The sequence below is a fragment of the Melospiza melodia genome, chromosome 1, assembly GCF_035770615.1.
Source record: "Melospiza melodia melodia isolate bMelMel2 chromosome 1, bMelMel2.pri, whole genome shotgun sequence".
Lineage (NCBI taxonomy): Eukaryota > Metazoa > Chordata > Aves > Passeriformes > Passerellidae > Melospiza > Melospiza melodia.
Genome location: NC_086194.1, coordinates 99,053,836 through 99,075,703, shown reverse-complemented (window position 1 = coordinate 99,075,703; position 21,868 = coordinate 99,053,836). Strand labels below are relative to the sequence as shown.

The window sequence follows — 21,868 nt, the reverse complement described above, 5'->3', positions numbered from 1 at the left end:
CTAAATTTTCTTTTTGTTCTTTGCAGTTTCTAATCTGATTCTGGAAGTCAATAATTACTTATTTTAATGAAAGTATTCCAAAGCAATTATGAATAGGAGAAATGCTGCCAGAGCACTAGCAAGCCAACAGGGGAGTTCTGAAGACTTCCAGTTGAAATAGTCTGAGAGTTTTTTCAGTGATATACTGTGAGAACTTCTGTTAGAAGCCTGACCCCTTAAATCCATGGCAATGAACAAGGCAGTTTACTATTCCCTGATATATGACTGTCTCAAGGCTTCATGCAGAACCATACACAAACTCCTGAACTACTTTGGTACAGACTAAACCAGCAACAACTTGTTATCAGATCATGGTTAATATATTTATTTAAGCCAAAGAATAAGTGAAAGTTGAGTTACTCAGCCTGAATCCCAACGCAGCACTTTGATTACTGTATTAAAGGTTGGGTTCCTTCTGCACTTTCAAAATTTTACTGGAATTTTACATTGTTAATTAATCCCCTAAAACACTTTTAATCACAAACCACAGACACTCCTGCTCCTCCTTTCAGCAAAAAGGGTAAACAAGATTGTTTGCTGATTGTCTACAAGGACTTTCAAAATTAGAAGTTCCAATCCTATCTTCTCAGCCAGACATGGAGTAAGGCAAGACAAAATTAAAGATGTACTTCAGAAAGGAAGAGATTTTTCATCAGTTCTTTGAATGCTTTTTGTTTTGCTTGTTGCCTTCTGATAGCAAATAGCTTTGAGCCTCTGTTTTGAAATCATCCCACAGTCCTTCAAACACTGAAAAACAATTTAGTCTTAAACAAGAGCTGACAAAGACTGCTGTTATCCACAGAAGTACTCTAGTAAAACTTAATATAGTCAGAGTAGTCCTGTCTAACATAAGAGGGTGGGGTTTTTTTATTAAAAACACAATCAATTTATTTTAGTTTGATGTCAAACAAATCTAAATTGCATACAAGCTTTTATTGATCCAAATCCACTTTCGTGTATTTTACACTTAGTGTTACAAGAAAAAAGTTTGCAATGTAGGAACAAAATACAGTTTGAAATGTCTTACTTTCCCATGTAGAAAAGGCTTTCAGATTAAAAGAGAAAGAAGTAGAGTAAGAAATTTTCCCCTCTTTTTTTTTTTTAGATTCTCTATAATGAAAAAGCAAAGAAAAAGAAAACGGTCCTAATGGAAGACCACTTCATTATTCCTATAAACCAAACATACTGAATACACCAGAGCCACCCTGCTTTTCATATTTTCCCCTTCACAGATGCTTTTTAGAACTTTGGGGTATATCCTTTTAGGTTTATTCCATACTCAGCAACCATACACCCTGCACTTCTTCCCTTTTATGTCAAAACTTCTCCACAATAACTTTTCTGTTTCTGAGGATCCTTTACGATATCTGTGTTCCACCCAAGCTCACTTTTCCCCTGTAAGGTCATTAAATTTATTCTACACTGCCCTTCTCATGACCTTACACTCTCTACATCAAGGTGCCCCTCTGTACTTCACAGACTTTTAGCATCTGAGACATCCCAGTCTTCCTGCTTCCATAAATTAATAAATAAAGAGTGGGAAGCAAGGAAGGACACACACTTAGGCTCTCCATATCTCATGCTACAGGGAAAGTGGGAGAGAGAAGGCAGAAGCAGAGTGGAGGACTCTGTTGAAGGACATTTTGTGCTGCTCCCGAACTAAATCTTTGATCAACAACCTCAACAGAAACTGCTTGCATTATTAAAACAGGTGTAAGAAGACTGCATTACTCTACTTTTTTCTATCATTGTGTTTCCTTACTACCACCAAAACTCAAAATATTCTTCACAGCTTGAAACTAGAGATGCTGGAATGGATCAATTACAGAAATTAAGATTTTTGTTACAGATGTATACACTAACATTGAGAAACAGGACTTTGTCCAACTCTCTTAAGAGCACTTTCAAGGCTTTCTTCTTTAAAGCATGAAAAAATCTATGTTATTAGAGAAAGAAAAGCATGCTTACTAATGCCTCAAAAAATATGTTTCTGGACTGTTTTTGAAAAACTTCTGAATTTCCTGCAGTCTCTTAAGGAACTGATGCTGTGTCTGAAAAGTAAAAGTTTTTTTTTTTTTAAATGGGGTATTGGTATTAACCTGCCAATATATTCCACAAGTATTACTTTCTGGGCTTACCCTTAATATATGGGAAACTTCAAATTAAACTGCAGTACAGCTGGCTCACCTCAAATAAGCTACTCAAATGGCTACTTCTATGTTACTTTTACAAAAGGCATGGGAAAAGATTTTTATCACCATTCCACACAACCTCTGCATCTCACGTACCTTTAAATCATCACAGCTACAGGAACCTTACCAAATTAAACCAGTGCTTTCACAGAACATGCAGTGGCAGGCAACTTTCAAAGACCACAAAATAGCCATCAAACTTTGTTATGTTTTCAACACCAAATGTTAAGGTGTCAGGATGAAAAACCTGGGAATAGAAGAGTTTGCTCCACACTGCAGCTATGGCCTTTGTGGTTCAGAGCTCCCTCAGGTGAAAGGATTGGTGGTAATCAGGGTTGTGTTTATTCTGTGGCAGAGACAACCTAATGTCTACCACATAGACATCAGCAGAAAAAGGAGAAAGACAGCTGGTCCACATTTTGGTGTGCTTTTTAGGGGAGGCAGAAGAAGGGGTGATGGTATGCCATAAAGAGGATGGTAACTAATGCCCTCGTTCATGGTAGGATCTCGATTTATCCTCACTGTGGTAAGTATACTCTGTCTTTCAGCTAGTCCCATGCTAATTTCAGTGGGACAGAATCCAGTTGTCTCATGTCTGAAGCAAAGCTTCTTTCTTAAAAACCATAATCAAAGTGAAGCACTAAACTACAATTTAATGTTTTTTAAAACTGAATGTTTTAAATGTGTTCAACCAGTCAAGCAGTTCCTAAGATGGAAATGCTATACTCTATAATCATCTTTACATCTTTGGGCTCCTGCTGTCCTCACCATGTCTGGTGACTCATGGTGAACTTCCAACCGCCCAAATTTACATCAGCTTTGCTTTTTCCTCTATCTGTGTTCCTTGTAAATGCACTCAACATTATGACCCCTAAACTGTTGGTTTTTACTTCTTAAGTTCAGCTGTAGGACTGATTGCAAAATGAGCTGCTTGTAAATACACAGGCCACACTACAAATTCAAGTGTTAGCACCCACAGGAGAGGACCTTTAGAAAGGAACTGGAACATGACACAGAATGTCACTAGAAAGATCAGACACCTACAGCCAAGACCCACCTTCTACATGTTCTCCTTGTCACTGTTTTTGGAAAGTGTCTTCTCACACTGCTCAGCTGTACTTCAAACCATGTCCTTCAGTCCATGATGGAAACTGCAGCAGCCTCTCCTACCAACCACTTCCCTGACGGTCTCTCCTTCTGTGCTGAGCACAGAACGGATCTGAGGCATAACAGAACAAGGCCTTTTCAAAGCCAGGCCTTATGCTTGATTCCACCAGCACAGTTCACAAGAAGATTTTGGAACGGTTTGTTAAATGTGATTTCACACTATCACAGGCAACTGTTGGGCAACAGGACACCCTCTTACATGCAGCCTTGTCTGTGATGTTGACCCTTCAGTCCAGCTAATGTGACCTTAAGCTTCCCTTGGTGCAACAGTGTTAAGCAACACAGTCCTGTTCCCAAGCCCCTCTAAGGGCAAAGGCCGCACTATCTCTCCAGGAAAAAAGTTGTACTTTGTAACCCAGTAACCTTAACTTCCACACTAAGAGATTCCTTCAGCTCCCTACAGCTTCAATCTTGCACAGTCATTGAGTCCTTGTTCTAGGAAGTTAAGTGAAAGTGTCTAGAGGCCTGTTTCTTCAGGGTTAAAAACTGGGTTTTGGTCACCTTAGGTGCCAATGTAAATACCCCAAACTGCACGGAGGCAGACACCTTTCTGCTTCCACAGAAGGCTCAGACATGGTGAAGACCTCTCCACCTGGTTAAGAGATATGTTCACAACTTAACCTCATCTTTTTCTCTTCATTTTCTCCTATTGGACAGATTGTTCCATGTCGATGGGGATTACTCAAGGAAACACTACAAGTGTTAGCCTGAATCCACACCAAAAGCAATCCAGTTAGGAAGTATGAAATCAATTTAAAAAAGGTTGATAAAAGAGCACTGTTACAGCCAAAGGTAAATTCAAACCAGCAGATAATAATACAGACATCAGATAGACATTCTTCCTTCTTTAAGATATTCACAGGTCTCTGGTAGTTTTTCTCCTGTATAAAAAGCCCCACGTCTCCTTGTTTTTACTGTACTTTTTTTGCTGACTAATACAATGCAATCTCTACCATGCAGCACTCCTATTCACTGGGTCAGAATAATGATCTTCTGTACAGTTTTCATATAAACAATTACTGAAGAATTTCTCTCTTTGCCATTGCCACGCAAATAGAGGCAGTGACCTCCTGAACACAAACACGATTGATCAGAACAAGACATTGATTTTTGTTATTTTCATGGGCTGCAATGCTGCATGTGAAAATAAGTTTGCACATGAGACTGTAGCAATCTGTGAGCAGTTTTAACCAGGAAAGCTCCAGCTCAAATCAAAAAAGGCCTCACAAAAAGCAGAGACCCCATGGCTTATCACTTAATTTCAAATGGCCTGTGGCACAAACTAGTTCTTCCTCCTGCTCTGTTATTGCACAATGCTCAAATGAGCCTTTCAAAACTGTCTGAAGGTCTAATTTACCCTCCAGCAAGGAAAAGAAAAAAATAGTCTTCTTCCTTCCTATACATTCATACTGGAGAGATGAAGGGGCTTTTCAGAGAAAATACACACAAAGGAGAACCAAAATGCTGGTAAAACAATGAACCAAAGAGCATTGTCTTTACAACACTGGTGAAATATTTTTATATAAAGCTTCACAGATCTGTTTAATTCTGCCTGAAAGTATTTTACATACTGATATCCAGATTTCCATAACTTCTGTGGCTCTTTAATATTTGAAAACCTCTCCTATAGAAAGGGCTTTTTTAGGAGGAAAGCAGGAAGAGCAGGAATTACTCTTTAACAGAGCATGAAAAGAGAAATCAAAAGCCAGCATAACTGAAATCTATCTCTGTGCCAGGTAGTTAGCTGGATGGCACTGAACTGCTGCCAAATAGCCGTCAGTCGAGAAATCAGGACTGAGATGGCAAATGGAATTAACTGTCAAAAATCTGCTACATGGAACTTTTGGATTCCGTTTGCTTTTAAAAGGAGAGACTGACAAACATCAAAGGGAAAAAGCTGAAACTGCCTGTGAGAGAGGGACCACCTCTTTTCAAATAAAAAATAACAGGCTGGCCATGAATCAATGATCCATTTACAGAGATAAACAATAGCTATAAAGGTAATTCACTCCCAACTTAAATGGGTTGTTTGCAGCGTTTCTAGTATTAAACTGCTGGAATATGTGTGTAAGACAGTTGGACAGTACAGCACAGGCAGGAAATTTTGCGCAGCTCACTTTAAATCTCGCTTTACAGTAAAAGCCTAGCCTATGCAAAGAAAACATGCTGGTGGACAGGTAAGCGCCCTAAGGTTTGGAGTCCAAATTCCTGCCCTCCTGTCAAAGACTTTTCTGGACTGGGAACAACAGATCTCACAGAAAGGAGCCAAAGCTTACCTCCAAGTGAGTCAACGGCACATGCAGAAACATTCAACACCGTTTGCAAAAACTCTGAACAGCACTAAGCTACTGCTGGCATTTGTGCAAATGACTTATAATTTTTCTTTTGATTCTGCATGTTGGTCTGCTTTCTGTTCTTGGCTCATAGAGTTAGCAGTGACATGCAATAAACGAATACGAGACTTCAAATCTGGGAAGACATTAGCAAGATATATCATCATCAATGACAAAATCTGCACATGATGACAGATATCTACTTTGCAGTTTTCTATATGAAGTTGCCTATATATATATACGCAGTTGCTGATATATCTATACCAAAGATAGTTTAGAGCTTTTGTATTACAAATAGAAAACTCATGGAAGTCAACAGAAACTGATCCTGTTGCCAGTCCAACTAATTAAACTGAGAAAAAAATTACTGGTACAGAGCAGAATAGAAAGAGCAAGCTTTCATGTTTTAATAAAACTTTGACCTCTTCACCCTCTCCACCTCACTAAAGCAGCCCACTGATGCTGGCATGTGTACACCCAGCAGGTTACCAACACCACCTAAAGCACTGCAAACCATAATATAAATTTATGTGTTGGTGCAGGCGTGGGCACATGTGGCCACTGCACACACTGCAAAGTGTTTGTGTAGCTGTGGCATACATGGCAGGGCACTCAGCGACACACACCTTTCATTTCTTTTAACGTTATCACATTGATCACAACACCTCAGGCTGAAACACCTCCTTGGATCTGAAAATAAGCACTTTTAAAATCCCCAGTATTTTCAGTTGAGGACTTTGTGAGGACAAAAGTTCGGACAAACACTCTTTATTGTTGCTGTTATTATAACTATTAGCAGTTCCAGAAGTCATGCAGACTGGAGGAAGTTAGAAGCAAGGTTGGTTAACCAACTGATGGCATTTGTTTATTTCTCATGTCATTACAGCTATGTTTCTCCTTTCACTCATATTAAAAAAAAAAAAAAAAAAAAAGTTAATTTGCCTGTGGTAGACAATTTTTGATCTATATAACTGACCAGCCTTTAGAAATAACAATCACCAGTAATAAATTTCACTAGATTTCCAATTAAAACCCTGCTGTGTTTTTATAGATCTTTGTCGGCTGCTCTCTAGTAACAGATGTGAAATGGAAGCTGTAATTAATGCTTGGAGACAGGAACTCGCTTTGAACCGCATTTTGAAAACATTATCTGATGTGTGCAAGCATAACATTCTAATTATGGAGGTAAGCAGCTATGTATAGACATTTGTCATGCATTCTTAGCAACAGCATTCTCTGCTTCCACACTTCTGTGGAAAGAGCTGGTGGCAAGAATTTTCCCCATCTTCTCAGCAGCATAGGAAGGCGTAAAAAACACTGTGATTCATCAGCACAAATCTTTGAAGATTTCTTTACTGTAAAAGCAGAGCAATTAAACAAACAGCAGCTTCCCCAGTGACCCCAGAGGAGATCCTGCAAACTGGTTACCTGGGACTGCTCTACAGCAGTGGATGCCTCTGGAGAGGAACCATGCAACCACAGCTGGATTGCAGACAAGACCAAGATAAATGTACTTCTAGGGGCTAGTGTAATTGTTCTAGGCATGTGTACTGTTTTTATATACATGTTTTATGGTATTAATTAATGACACAGTTTCTGGGTACCATTGTCTGGGGTTTTTAAAGTCCATGCCCCGCAATTATTTATAACAAGGCACACGACAGGCCAAAGACCAAGGCTGTTGAGCTGTCCAGGACATTGTAGGGGTCCATGACATACATACTTTTTAGGTTCAGTTTCTGCATGGAGTGTGTCCAACTTTTCCCATTTAATAAACCAATCATGAGGTTTTCTCTTTATTAACAAACACTTTAGGGCTATGGTTTAGTGGTATTTATGGTGGCATTCAGTCAAAGGTTGGCCTTGAAGACACTGTAGGTCCTTTCCAACCTCAGTGATTCTATGATTCTGTTAGCTTCTACTCATCCTCCTTTGTTTCTCCGCCTTCATCTACAACTTGTGCCCATGTTAGAGGACATCTGAGCAGGAGTGCTATTGAAATGTATGAATTATGTCTGGCTGCATTACATCAACTATGACTTTAGTGTGCCCCACTATTTTCTCACTGTAACATGCAGCAATATCCACTTCCTGCTGACCATCATAGCACGGTACAGAGCAACTGCACTGGATCCAAAAGGAGTTTTACTGTACTCAGAGAAAAACCAAATATGCAAAAACCCAGAAAACAAGTCACAGAGAGCAACTGACCTAGATACTAAAGTGTCTGTGTCTGCAAACAGAATTTGAAAAAATCCCTCTGGTGATTATTGATTAATACTGCACAAACATCAACTAGTTGCCTCTGGGAGCCCTCATGACTTCGAGGGAGATAAATTATCTAATTACTGCAAGCTTAACAAACTACAACTGAATGTGCTGCTTAAGTAAATAAACACTAATAGATTTAAAAATCAATGCAAAACTAACTGAAAATCCCTTTTAAGAATAGATAGAAATGAGCATTCTGTACCATAAAGTGGCTAGGAGCTCTGCAACAACCTTGTCAGGGAAGAGACAACTTTTCCAGTTTAACACCTTTTTCAAAAATCGGATAAATGTTGCTTTTTCACCCAAGTTATTCAATGTTTGTTGCTTCAGCTGAAGAGAGAAGGGAAGCTAGCCATGAAAACTGAGCTCCTAATTACCATCATCCTCCCTCTGATGTGGATGTGGCTGGTACAGCACTACATGTCGACGTGGCTGGTACAGAACTGTTCATACACATGCACGCAAACGTAGCAGATGGTTATAATTACTGGCGGGCGAGCTGCACTCCTAATTTGAGAGTAAGCAAAAATAGGTTGTGTTGTCCCTCACCCTTCCTGGACACCACACCCAACTGCTGGACAACCTGGAAGTCACTGTCCCTCCCCATCAGGGGAGGGTGACCGAGGGACCACCACACTGCAGCCCAAGCAGAACCCCATGTGCTCTGGGCATGGTGCACATCCTCCACCTAAACAAGGCAGGCACGTGTCAAATCATCACCACCACTTCAAAGGTGGATGTGCCTACCTAGCATTTCTTAACTTAATTCAAAAGGAAAAAGCTAATCAAAAGGGGTTTAAAACTTGTTTATTGCTTGAACTCATGCAAATGAGGGTGGATATGACACTGAAAGCCTCTGCACTGACCTGCACAATATATAGTGCAGTTATTTTCAACCTGCCTCTCACCTCAGCAAAAGCTGCTCTCTCATCCTCCACTCTGCTCTTCTGAAATTTGCTCACCTGCATCAATAACCAGCCACTGGCAGAGACAAGACAACTGCAACTCATCCCAGAGCCAGTCCAAACACCATAATTTGTGTGATTCACGGCACAGTCCACACCATGTGGTTTATGGAATTCTCCCCAAGGCTGAGGCAGTCTGCTCCGCAGTGTGTACTTAACTAAAAGTAAACCAGAATCAACAGCTTGGGAACAATTTGCCTTTGAATGTCGACAAGAGTGGCTGCCACAGCACTTGCCCTCTCCACATCATGTGTCCTGTGATGGCCTCACTTGAGAGGTGACCAAATCCCCCAAGTGCTTCACAAAAGGCTCTGTTTTCAAGTGCGGCCATCCTCCATTTTTAGCATTAGTGTTTATCTTTCCATATTTTGCCACATTCTAGTCTAGCATGCAAGTTAATCTGAGCATTCAAAGATGAGCAATAAACCTTGTATGCTGATGTCCACAGCTGGATAACCCACTGTTGTTCCCAATAGGAACACAATGAGAGATGAAGTAGCAGTGAAAGCCCATGAACCGTATGATCACTGCCATCTTAAATTTTGTCCTTTCCTGGAAAACAAATGTGGTGATAGCATAGAACCAAACTTTCAAATAAATGCAGTATTAGTCACAAAGCCTGAAAAAAAATACCAGACAGTACCAGCCTGCCTGAAAGAACCAAGAAAGGACTTGTATATCCTACACTTCTCACAGACCAGAAAGGGAAAGCACACACTCTTTCATGGAAATTCACACAAAGGTGTCACAAGATGTTAACAGACTTGACTGATACAAAAAGATGGTTGCACGTAGACAAGAAGAACGTTTTGTCATTCACCTTGCAAACAGCAAAGATTCAGCTGAGAGCCTCAATTATGTTCAGAGCCAAGCATCATTCTCACTATGAACATAATCTGTAATCTAAGTCAATATTCATCCCTCCCCAGGAGATATCAGGAAATATAGAAAATTCTCTGTTGACCCTTTAAAGATGCAGTTGTTGGCAGCAGCAAATAAAGTCGCTGACATGTTTGACAAAAGTTGGCATCAGCAGCAAATAACTTTGTAGTATGAATTAGGAAGTAGTGAAAAGTTTAGGAACACAGGTATGAGTATGTGAGACAAAAATGTTAATAAGTAACGGAAGATTAAACTGAGCTCAAACATCTGAAGATATTTATTTAAATGCTGGAGAAACAGCTCTTCAAATACAGAACAACACACAAGTTAACAGAGGAAGATCTGCATAAACATTTGTCTCTCTGAGAAAGTAACTGTTTAAAATTTCCCTTTAATTGTTTGTTCTGTACCTTTGAAATTATATACACTTTACACTACAATTAAGTATATTTCACTTGATATAATGTTTATGTGTGTGTGAACAAGCAAGCCCCAAAACTCAAATCCCAACTTAGTGTATTCTTTGTAAAGGTAAAAAAGGTGCTTCCTGGTCTCAATGCCACTGAGAAAAGGAACAAAAATCTGCCATGCTCAAGAACCACACTAATATATTTGTAATACTACAAGCACAGAACTCAAAAATGACAGCACACACCTTTGCATATCTCTTCCCCCTACTCAGGATGTGAACAAGAAGGTGCACAGAACTGAGACAAAAGAGATCTGTAAGCTAAAAGCCAGAACACAGCAATTATAGGGTGGTTTGTATCCAGGGATGGCAAGAAGTCTTCCAATGGGATGATCAGCCCCTAAGCCCACAGTGGAGAGTGGTACACACCTTCCCAATTTATCCCTAGCTCACCAGGGGCAGATACAGACAAGGTGATGAGGCAGATACAAGAGACAATATGTGAACTACAGTGATGAAGCCATTCTCAGTCAAAGGAGAAGGCAAATGTATAATCTGTAAAGTTTTGTTTGCTCCTGGCATAAATTCCAATGGCTTTTACTGTCCTGTACTAGGACTAGTTTGGTCCCAAAGCAGAATGACTGAGCAAGTTTGAATGATCAGCTGCAAAGTAACCTTCAACAAAGGTAAGCTTAATGCATCTTCAGGTTTTTTTTTAACATTAAAATATGATTGAATTGCTCAATATAGTGAAGCAATTTTGGCTTAAAATGACAGATCTCCTTTTGCAGTGACAACACCCCCTTCTAAAATACATGCTCCTATATTTATAAACTGTGATGAAATTACTCAAGACATGCATTCAGTTTTTTGGGATATTTTTGTTCCTAAAGCCCTTTCCTGCTAAAAAAATACTATTGCTGCAGTAGGAGTGGGGTACCAATGAGGTTGGAGAAAAGAAGATGCTTCTATAGTCTAGTCCTCATTACACATACAGGGCAAGAGAAAGGCTTTCATATGCATTTCAAAACACATATTTTTTTCCAACCACCTTTTCAATAATTTTTCAGGTGGATTCAAAAGAGTAAGCAGCTAAATTGACAAAACTGAAGGGACAAAGCACAGTCAGTAGCAACTGCAGATCTGTCATCATTAAGAGCACACAAACCTGTTTGTCTAGAAAAGTAAACCTCGCTAAGCACCAAGGATCAGAACACCCTAAACTTGCCTTGACAAGCTAAGAAAGAAGCTAGGACATGTCTCTTCAGAACAAGGCTGTTCTATGCCTCATAAAAAAAATCACACTCATACCCTCATGGTTTTTTAAAAGGGGGTGTGTCCTCTATGTGAGTGCACATCATAAAACATCTTTTTAAAATTTGACTCACACTGAGTACCACATGCTAATCTAACAACACTGACGGAAAACCAAGTATATGTGTTTTACTTGCACATGCAGGGTTGTTCATTTATGCTACTCATCTTTTGTTTGCTGATTTTTCTGAAAGGTAAAACAGTTCATTTGTTTTGAGGAAAAATATATACATAAAGACATGTAAATCCTCAGTATTGAGGATTTCCCATGCTAGCCACTTTGGGGTAATGTGCAAAGGAATATTATTTCATTGTGCCCTTTTCTGCTTTCCATCAAATCTTAAATACAGGGAGAATTTGTTTTTTTTCACTTAGATATGCTAATATTTAAAAATAAGAAGCTAAACTCAGTAGAAGATGGTTGAAATAAAGCATGTATATGGTCAAATCAAGGACCCCGGCATGTGATGAAACAAAAATCGTGTTCTGCTATTATTAGTAAAAAAACCCAAACCACTGAACCACTGAAAAGTGCAATTTTGCAACCTTTAGCAGCTGCTAATATTCCTTGTATTTTTCTCATGCTTAGTGCAGTTCCAGACTCAGGAAATATTTGCATCTATTTCAAGATTAATAAAAATATTGAAGGAGCAGGTAAATCTAATAATAAAAATCTTGATTACAGAGTTAAGAAAAGGAATTCTGTATGGACTAATTCCTAGTTTTGGAAACTGATAAACAGCTGTATGTTCTCATAGACCACAAACTCCAACTATCTTTATTTAACAGCACAAATGCTCAGCTTGACAACTGCATGCTTCTTTCATAACAACCTTTCTACTACAATGCAAGAGGGGAAGCTGATCAGAATTGGATCTTGGCCTAACAGGATCTCAAATGCCAGTGACAGACTAAGTTCCAGCACATCCTCTCTGGTGACATACACAGCACATGTTGTTGGGGCAGAGTTTAAAGAAGAAGAAAATGAGAGTCCTTTACACAACCCCATGACTGAAAGTGTAGAAATTTATGTAGCATTCAAAAACATTCCCAGTGGATATTTTTCTTAATTTTAGAAAAAACTTACATAGATTTTATCTTGCTGATATCGCTGGAATAAGTTGTGCATGATGGAGCCTTCATGGAGATCGATGAGTGCTGCCATGTCCTCCACGCTCTCTGTGCTTGTTGGATGCATAGGCGTTACTTTTTGGTGTGTGATCGTGCTCTGTTTATAAGTGAATACCTAAAAGAGGGGAAACAAAAACAATATTAATCAGAGCACACGTTCAAAAACTCCTGCTGAGAATGGAGCTTTATACCCATTCATATCCCCTATCCAGCTTTTCAGTGTGCAGACTTGCAAAATATAATAGCCTGGCAAGGAAACCTTCCTCTAAAGCTTCTCTGACACTGATTGAAGCCCCAAATGCCTACATGGGTCATCAGAAACTAGAACACACTGACTGAGGACTGTAAGGGCTTTTCCTGTTAGAGGGCAAATGCAATCTAGTTTCACACTGGATTCGTGCTAGACTTTATCAAGAGAAATACAAACCAAGCAATACCCATTCCCAAAAATATGAAACCAACCAAACAATAAACCACCTCTTACAGTAAAACCCACTTACACTCAAATTGCTCTGGGAGGAAATGCCTGACTGTGCAAAACAGCAAATTAAAATTAATGCTCTAATAGGCTACAAGTGTTCATGTGTTTGATCTGAAATTCACTTAAATATTTCCATTCAACTATCCAGTCAGGAAAGTCATTACACCTAATGTGAGTAGCAATTTAAGTTCTGTGTGCAGCAGATATTTAGAAATTAATAGGCCAACAGATTTCTTAATTGACTTTTGAGACTAGTTTCTGAAGCCAGTTCTTAAAAGACAGTAAAAGCTCTAAAAAAGAATTTAAATACTTGGTTGGAAAACACTTACATATATCTTCTGTAAAACTTTCACAAATATGCAAGAAGATGTACACATCCTCAATATAGTTAAACTTTTATGGATGCTAATAACATCAATAAAGACTACATCCCATTTCCTGCAAATTTACATCTTGGCACCTCATCCTTATAGACATATGCCCACATTCGCACAGCCAACGCTCCTCAGACAATTCTTGTCCCTGCTAATGGCACCACTTCAGTGTTAAAAAGTCAAAGCATGGAACTAATGCAACTACTTTGTGGAAATATTGATGTTGAACATTAGAAAAAAGCCATGTCCTTCTGAAATCCTTTGAAATAGTATTTATGAAGCCAACAGAAGCAGAGCCATAGGTGTCAGCCAAGCACCAGCAAGCACTGTGGGAATGCTGCTGCCAGCTGGGGGTCACGCTGTGCCTGGGGGCCACCTCTGCGCAGGAGGAGGAAACCCCTCAGAGGTTTTTCACCATAAAACCTCATGTATGTTCCTGGCAATGAAAGACTGAAGGAGTGACATTGCAAGAGGCCACCCAGACAAACAGTGATGTTGTCTGTCCTGCTGAGACAAGTGAGGAAAGAGAGGCTGAAGAATCAAGAGGCTTGAAGGCAGATCAGATGAAACATCAAAGCTCTGTACTTGGATATCCTAACAGCTGGAAGAGGAGTATAGCCTGAAGACATTTCCTCATTAAAATAGTATCCTAAACATAGCAAATGCTGGCACAGGCCATCACACCATTACAGGTGTCACTTGCACCAGCACAAAGCATACTGAAGGAAAGCTGGGTAAGAAAGGAGATACGGGAAAGAAATTTCTGACAGGAGCTGGGAGGCATCACAGACATCAACAAGGTATGTGAGCAAACCGCCAGAAAGCTCCAACAGGTTCAGAACATCCTAGGTATAAGCCTTACCTAAGGGAAAAAGACAGACATGAAGACATCAGAGCCTTATTTTGCAGTGAAGAACCACAAATATGACAGGACAATGATTTGTACAGGGCAGAGGGACCCTGCCAAGATGGAAAAAGTAGCCACTCGTAGGAGCATGTGGTCCAGACAGAACATCTACTATGCAGAACCAATGTGAAGAGCATCAACTGATAGCAAAACTTTTGCAGCTGAAAAATGTGTTAGTAGTCCTAAGACTTACCACACAAACTATAAGTGCAATTAGAGATAATTACATCTCAAAAGTTATAAACTGCACTTCCTAGTCAGAAGAACCATACAGGAAAACAAGGTCATATTGGAGAACGAAACTGCCACAAGCTGAAGGATTTGGAAATAAAAGGGAAATAAGGGGAGCAAATCCTAGAAAAGTAAGCAACTTAACAGAGGCTATGTATTGTCCTGGATACAGAAAAACAGATTCAGTGGGAGAATTAGGAAACCAAAAGAGGATGACACATATCCTGTGAGTGCATCTCATGTGAACATGGAAGGAAGGCAAAATATCACTTCTAGGAGGATAACCTCCATATTTTTGATGCCTATCCTTTGATGATTGATGCACAGGTTAGTAAGGTAGGCAAAGCACCCTGTACATCACTCAGTAACTTTATTAATGTAAAGAATTCACAGACAAACACCAAGAAAAACAACACGACAAATGAGTTGCATGTGGCAGCACTACATAAGATGGCCTCTGCAGATTCATTCTTACCACTCAAGCTCACTATTTTCTCTTCTTCAGTCTAGTTGTTCTAATACTTCCATCTCTGCCATACACTGCCTTCTTGTTTGGGTGAAGAAATTATTCTGTGAGCTGATTCAGAGATAGGACTGTGCATCACTTAGCTAGAAAACATGCCAACTTCTAATAATAGCTGCCACCCAAATAAGAAAGGAGGAGGAGCTCTTCTTGAAAACTGAGTCGCCACTTCTCCTTTATTTTTAATTCTTGCCAGAACCATGCAACCCTCAGATGCATTAAACCCACTGTAACATTTGATCAAAGCCATCTAACAAGACTGAAGTCATGAGAAAGGGCTGCAGGATCACATGTACAAACCTCATCTCCTTAAAATGGGCTTTCTGCAGTCCTGCTGCTGAAAAGCCTGCTTTGTTTTATTTCATCTTGAATCACGCCTTTATTAGGATAAGGACATGGAAAAACTACCTTGAACTTTGTCAGTACTAACTAGAAGATCATGTTATGAAATATTAAAGCACTTGAAATCCTCAGGAAATAGGAACCCAGAGCCACTCTGCAGGGTCAGCACAAAGAACAGGAAGATGACCCAGTTGGCTCCTGAACTTCAAGAGGACCCTGCTGGCAGAGTGCAGGAACATCCATCCTCAAGGACCCTCCCAGCATTTCTGGAAGGTCAAGTGCAATATGCAGGAAACTAGAATAAGATTTAAGACAAGCCTAAATGAGAATTCAGCAAAAACGCCTTTCCTTTCTAGATATAAATGGTTCAAGATAACAAACATGCTGAATACATGGAAAACTCTAAATTAACCTTAAAGAGACAGCATGCAAAATAAGAACTCTTGATGTTATTCTGGAAGTGAAAATTAAAGGTTGAGATAGGATGGACCAATGCAATGAGCAACAACAAAAAGAACAAGCTTAAGAAATATAGAACAAAACAGCAAACTCAGTCTAACAACAGTCAAGTGCATTTCACTGAGAAAGGAGAGCCCTTCAAAACTGCCCTGCTGTCCCTATCACAGCTTACTAGTGCTCTGATGAACATGCCAAAAAAGGACTCAAATGAAGAAGTGGCCTAAAAAGCCAGAGGAAAAATGCTATCCCGCACAATTAATCTGGCATGTGGGAGGAAAAAAAGTTGTCTTTCAAGCCTTCCATTTAAGGGAAATACCACAAAACAATGTAGAATTAATTTTCTCCATTGAAAAAATACCCCTAAGTTCAAGATGTAATGAAAATTATGTTTTAACAAAAGATGTAATTTGTAATACAATTTATTAACACGAGCAAAGTACATCAAAGTAGGCTCTCAATGACAGGAGCACAAATGTTTTCTCTCTTATGGTACCATTTTGTGACATGATGCCAAATTTAAAAAATCCCTGCTTGAATCAGATTATTAAATGGCATCAAGAGATTTCACAACAGCTGAGTCAAGTGAGTTTAAGAGAATGCTGAATTAAGTGCTTATGTACATCAAAAAACCCTCACAATCCCCACTTCTTGCAAAAGCTACAAGTCACACCTGGGATTTCCTGCCTGCATGGATCTCATACTCAACTGAATCATTCAGGGTGTTTTTCACAAGGAAGCGAGGCTTGGGTTTGGTGCTGATGATCCATATTGGACAGGAGGAAGGCAGAAGGTACTCCAAAAGTTTCCTGATCAACAAGTTGGTACTTGAATTGCAACCTTAATTGTTTTAGTGACATTTCTGTGAGATTTTTATTTAAAGGCAGAAGTAGGCTCGTGTGCACCATATGTAAGCCCTGACAGGAGCTGGATACAGAAGCTGGATCATTATTAATACTGTTCTCTGAAAATGTGCAAAGTCACCTACTGAAGAGTTCACGTATTGCAAGCATTTTAGAACAACTCCATCTACACACTGACCCATTACCCACCTCGTGGGCAGGAACTGCATCAGCTGGTCACCTGCCATAGCCTTGCCATTAATAGCACATGCTGAACGTGGTACTGCCTGACTGATGCTAAATACTGTCTGCTTGGGCATGGTTATGCAGTTTAACGTGTCCCTGCTGTCAGTCTTCTTCCAATAAACTGAGAGGGTTTATTGGTAAAGGTAACAGACACGGAGCAACCAACTTCCCTCAGCTGCTCTTTGCTGCTCAGGAAATTTTTTTTATCAGCCCTAGGTGTACTCTTTAAACTGCAGAGCCTTACAGAAGATAATCCTGATATCTAAACACAAAAACAAGAAATATCAAAGTTTTGTCACACACTCAATTTAAATTAAGTTGCTCAAATCCATATAACCAGAGAGATAATGTAAAATATAGTAAACATAAAATTTAGTAGGACAGGAAAAGTGAAAACAAACAGCTACTGCAGAGAAGTCACCTGAGTGACAGGTTTACAAAATAAATATATACAAGCAAACAACCACAATTTTTCCAGTAATTCCTGTGATACTAGAAAACAGCATCTGGGCAGTCCACAAGCACCAGAAAGCAAAACTAATTGACCCTAAAAGAAAAGCCCACAGCCTTCCTGTGGCTGTCCCATGAACTACCCTATGTGAACTCTTCACAGGATTAAACCTAATGGCTACTATGACATCCATGAAAATGGACATCACAGCTCCAGAGGACTTGGCTCATATGTCCATGACATTAGTGTCCTCTGTTATCTGAAGCATCTTTTTGCCTAATGTCACTGACCCCACAGCAGAGATCAGCACAGCCCAGCAAAAAACAGGACTGTACAGAGAAATATCCACTTAAAAATATTAATTCTTTTTTCATTCTCTGCTGTTGGTCTGAAGTGAGGATCATCATTTGTGTTTCCCTCGTGTTTAAAAGTTAAAAGAATGTAATAAATCTTACAAAATGTCTTTATAGATGTGTCCAAGCAGAAAAAGGAGGCCATTATAAGCTGTGGAATGCAGTGTTCCAGGGAGAAAAATAAATCATGACAAGCCCAAGGACCCAAAGATTAAAAACAAAAATAAAAATGTAGTATTTTACCCTTTTTTCCTGGAGAGATCTACTGTCTAATTAGATATTTAAAATACAGGACAGGGATGCTCTCATACAAATCTAAGTAATTTAAGATCAAATGTAAAGCAGAACTATTGACATTGTAAAATTCTACAGTTAATTGTGACAAAAGGGAAACCCAAATAATGTTTTTGCCCAGTAATTTACTATTTTTCTGTATCAGTTGACCTTAGACACTGTGTTGTTCCAAAATAATCTTTCAGATAGCAAGATGTACCAGGGCCCAAGGTTTGCTTTGATGAAATGTAATTTAATCTCTATCAAAGTAACCAGAAACCTTCACAATGAAGTTTCTTACCTATAATCCTATGGAGGGAAATTAAATAATTTTATGTAAAACATTTATTGATGTCAGGAAAAAATCACCACCAATCTCCTATCTGTGACCTCCTGGCCTTTTCGTCAAGCAACTATCCCATACACACATCAACTGAGAATCAGCCTATTTTCCATCTGTTTGGTAAAATTTCCTCCCTTTTGTGCTGGGAACCACGGCAGTCTCTGGCCTCCCTTACCTGTTAGATGTTAATCTTGATCTCTAATGGAAAATGTCTAAATGACCACTTTTCACATCACTGTACCAACCCAACCAGTGAGTAACACACAGCCTGTAAATTGTGGTAATCCTACACTTTATCCTTACCCTCTGCTCACTTTGGTTCCTGCCATTTTGAGTCTTTGTTCTTTGCCCTATCAATCAGCCTCCTTCCAAACCCTTCCTCTCAGCCCCCATTCCATATCTCTCCTCAGACTGTTGGGATACCTGTAGGACACCTGTGTCAGGAGCTGCTCCCAGGTTCAGGTGCTGGGAGCCTGCCCTGAAGCCTTCCTCACCCTCTCCCCAGCCTCCAGCAGCGACAGCACCAGTGATCACTTGTAGCACCTCCCCAAATGGCTTTCCTACTACAGCTTTCAGGTTCTCACACCCACACACAATTTCCCTTTCTGCTCCCAAGCTCCACAGAGACAGGAAGCACGCTGTCAGGATGACAGCCCTGGTCCGTGCCACAGCAGAGCTCATCAACCACTAAATTGTGCCTCTTTGTTGTTCCTCTACATGCTGACCACTGTCAACAATCTTGTCTGATCAACACCTCCCACCTAACACCCATTCATTCCACAAGAGGTATTTAAAGTTTACTTCACTCTCTAAACCATTTCCTCTCATAGACAAGCTCTGCCATCAAGTATGAACAGGCTTCTAATTACAGGTTCAGAACATATGACCCTTCAATTGGGCTTCCCTACACAGACAATTAAGAAATTTAATTGGAACTAAACACATCCATTTTACCTAGATTACACTACTGTAAGCTAAACCTCTAGGCAGTACATATAATTCTTACAAGGGAAAAAAAAAAGAAGTGCATCTTTAACTTTCTTTCCAAGTGATCTTGTATAACTTACAGCACCTACAGACATCACAAAGCTCAAAGTTTAAGAAGCCCACCTATAAACCCTGCAACTGTAGTACTATAGAAAATAGTACAACAATAGAAAACGTGCAACACCTCTCACATGTCACCAGCACCTTCACCTTACAAAAGTGTGCTGCTTTCTGTTTGTGAACACAGAAGTGAGAGAATTGCAGCTGCCCAAGCTTTCCCACAATGCGGGAACAAGTGGAGCAGTCCAAGGGCAGGACACAGGAGATGTACCCCAGCACGTCCCCAGCTCCCTGACAGGCAGCCAGTCAGCAGCAAGGCCTGACCAGCTGTGGCCACACAAAAACCCAGGGAGGAGGCTCTGACCCACACATCACTGCGAGATGAGACAGAGCAGACCTCCTCTTGTAGCAGAGAAACAGAAGGTCTGGGCCCATGCTCCCCGTGGGTGCAATCTCCATCTGTCTTGGGACACCCCACCAAAGGCACTCCCAAATCAGTGTCACTGTAAGGAGCAACCAGCAAACAGATGTAATGGCAATCACTCCTTTTGCTTTCAGTGCACATCACCTTAACTAGCTCAAAGGACAAGGGGGTAAAAACTGATGGTCTCTGCAGCAGGAAGACCAGAACACTAAAAACTCTCACCCTTTATCCATCATTTTCCACACAATGGAAAAGCACATCTACGGAGAATGCCAGGCACTGAGAACATTAGCTTTCCTCTCAGCATCACTTATTGCTCAAGTGAAAGTTTCAGTGTCAAATTTGTATTTATTCTGTGATTCATAGAAATAAACAATGACTATTTGCAATGGAATGAGCAAAGCTGGATATGAATAATATACCCCACTATCAAGAAGTGGAACAACTATGGTCAATAAGCAGCCTACAAATTATACCAGCTTTTTTGAGACACAAAGCAATTAATCTCAATAGGTCTTTTTTCTAAGAACAAAATAAAAAAGGAAAAAGCCCTGCAGATAGCTGACTGGACTGCCTCCAAGACTAGAACAGGAGCTGCCTGTGTGCAACTCACAGCAGTGAAATCAGAGGCAATGTTTCTATGGGAGCTGGAGCTCTAAAGGAACATCCCTGTAGAGCAAGCCTTGTCCCAAATGAAGGCTCAACAGAGTAGGTGATACTCTAGTGGTGCTCTCCAGGATTCCAAACAAAATCCAAGCAATGCCATTGTGAGCCTTTTAGGCTCATCCCTCTATATTCTTCTCAACCCAACACTTTACATGAACCCACCCCACCTGGGCTGCCGGTGCAGCCCCCAAGGCCTGTGGGTGCTGATGGTGCCCAAACCCTTTAGGAATGGGAAACCCTTCCCACCTGCATGAAGTCATGCACAGTGGGGCCCAGAGCTACCTGGGGAGCTGCTGGCAGGCACAGCTGCCTGGTAGGAATTTCCCATCAGGAAAGTTTCTGGCACTTATCACCACTGTATTATTGTCAAAACCAAGGAGGTTCTGCTGCAACACCAGCTGTAATGGATGAAAGGTCCTTGCATCAACCCAGTGCAGGCTGGTCCCCCTGCACAGGGAGACCACAGCCACTGGGCTGGGGTGCTCCTTCCTCTACAAGGCTGCAGCTGCAGAGGCCTGGGAGGGAATAAAAAGAAGACAGACCCAGAAGAAAGGTTTTTGCACAGAAATGGATGGTCTTCCTGGCAAATTTCCATGTGCTGAGACAATTTAGGGCTTATTTTCCTTCACCCCTCCTCCCAGGCAGCAACCAACCCCTCAGCCCTGGTCAGATGCAGCCAGACATGGAAGGTTTTGCTCCAGCTCATGGCTCGCTCACCCAGTGCTGGCTGGGTGTCAGGAGCTGGCAGACCTGCAGGAGCACCCCAGCAGGCTCCAGGGCCACCCTCACACCATGTGAGACAACCAACATGGCCAGGAGCCAGGCTGGAGAAGGGCCAGCACAGAGTGCACTGGGCTGCTGGCAGCATGAGCCAGTGCACTCCCACAGCAATGCACCAGCCAGGGAGGACTGCAGGGTCTTACAACCCTCAACCACCTCCATCCTGAAAGACACCACCCACAGAGGCTCGAGCAGTAACCTCCCACACCCAATTCACTCACACCTTCTTCTCCTGCAGGTCTTACACCACTGGCAACAGAGCAAAGCATGCTTCTCCTCCAGGGCTTTCCACCACCAACTCCACCTCTGTGTTCCTCTTGCAAAACCTCCCCTACTTCCAGTCATTTCTCCTACCCCCCACACACCTCTGCCCCTTGCCATTATGGTCCCAGTTTCCCTCCTGGTGCCCTCTCCTGCTGATCACCT

The 21,868-nt window shown here is 40.8% G+C and overlaps 1 protein-coding gene across 1 annotated transcript in view; it reads right to left on the bottom strand.

Annotated features, from left to right (window-relative positions):
• MYO10 (myosin X) overlaps positions 1 to 21,868 on the bottom strand; it is a 163,729-nt gene that overhangs the window by 77,943 nt on the left and 63,918 nt on the right. The window contains exon 3 of the mRNA XM_063162542.1: positions 12,660 to 12,818. Within this exon, the coding sequence (XP_063018612.1) occupies positions 12,660 to 12,818 (159 nt within the window). The remainder of the gene's footprint in view (positions 1 to 12,659; positions 12,819 to 21,868) is intronic.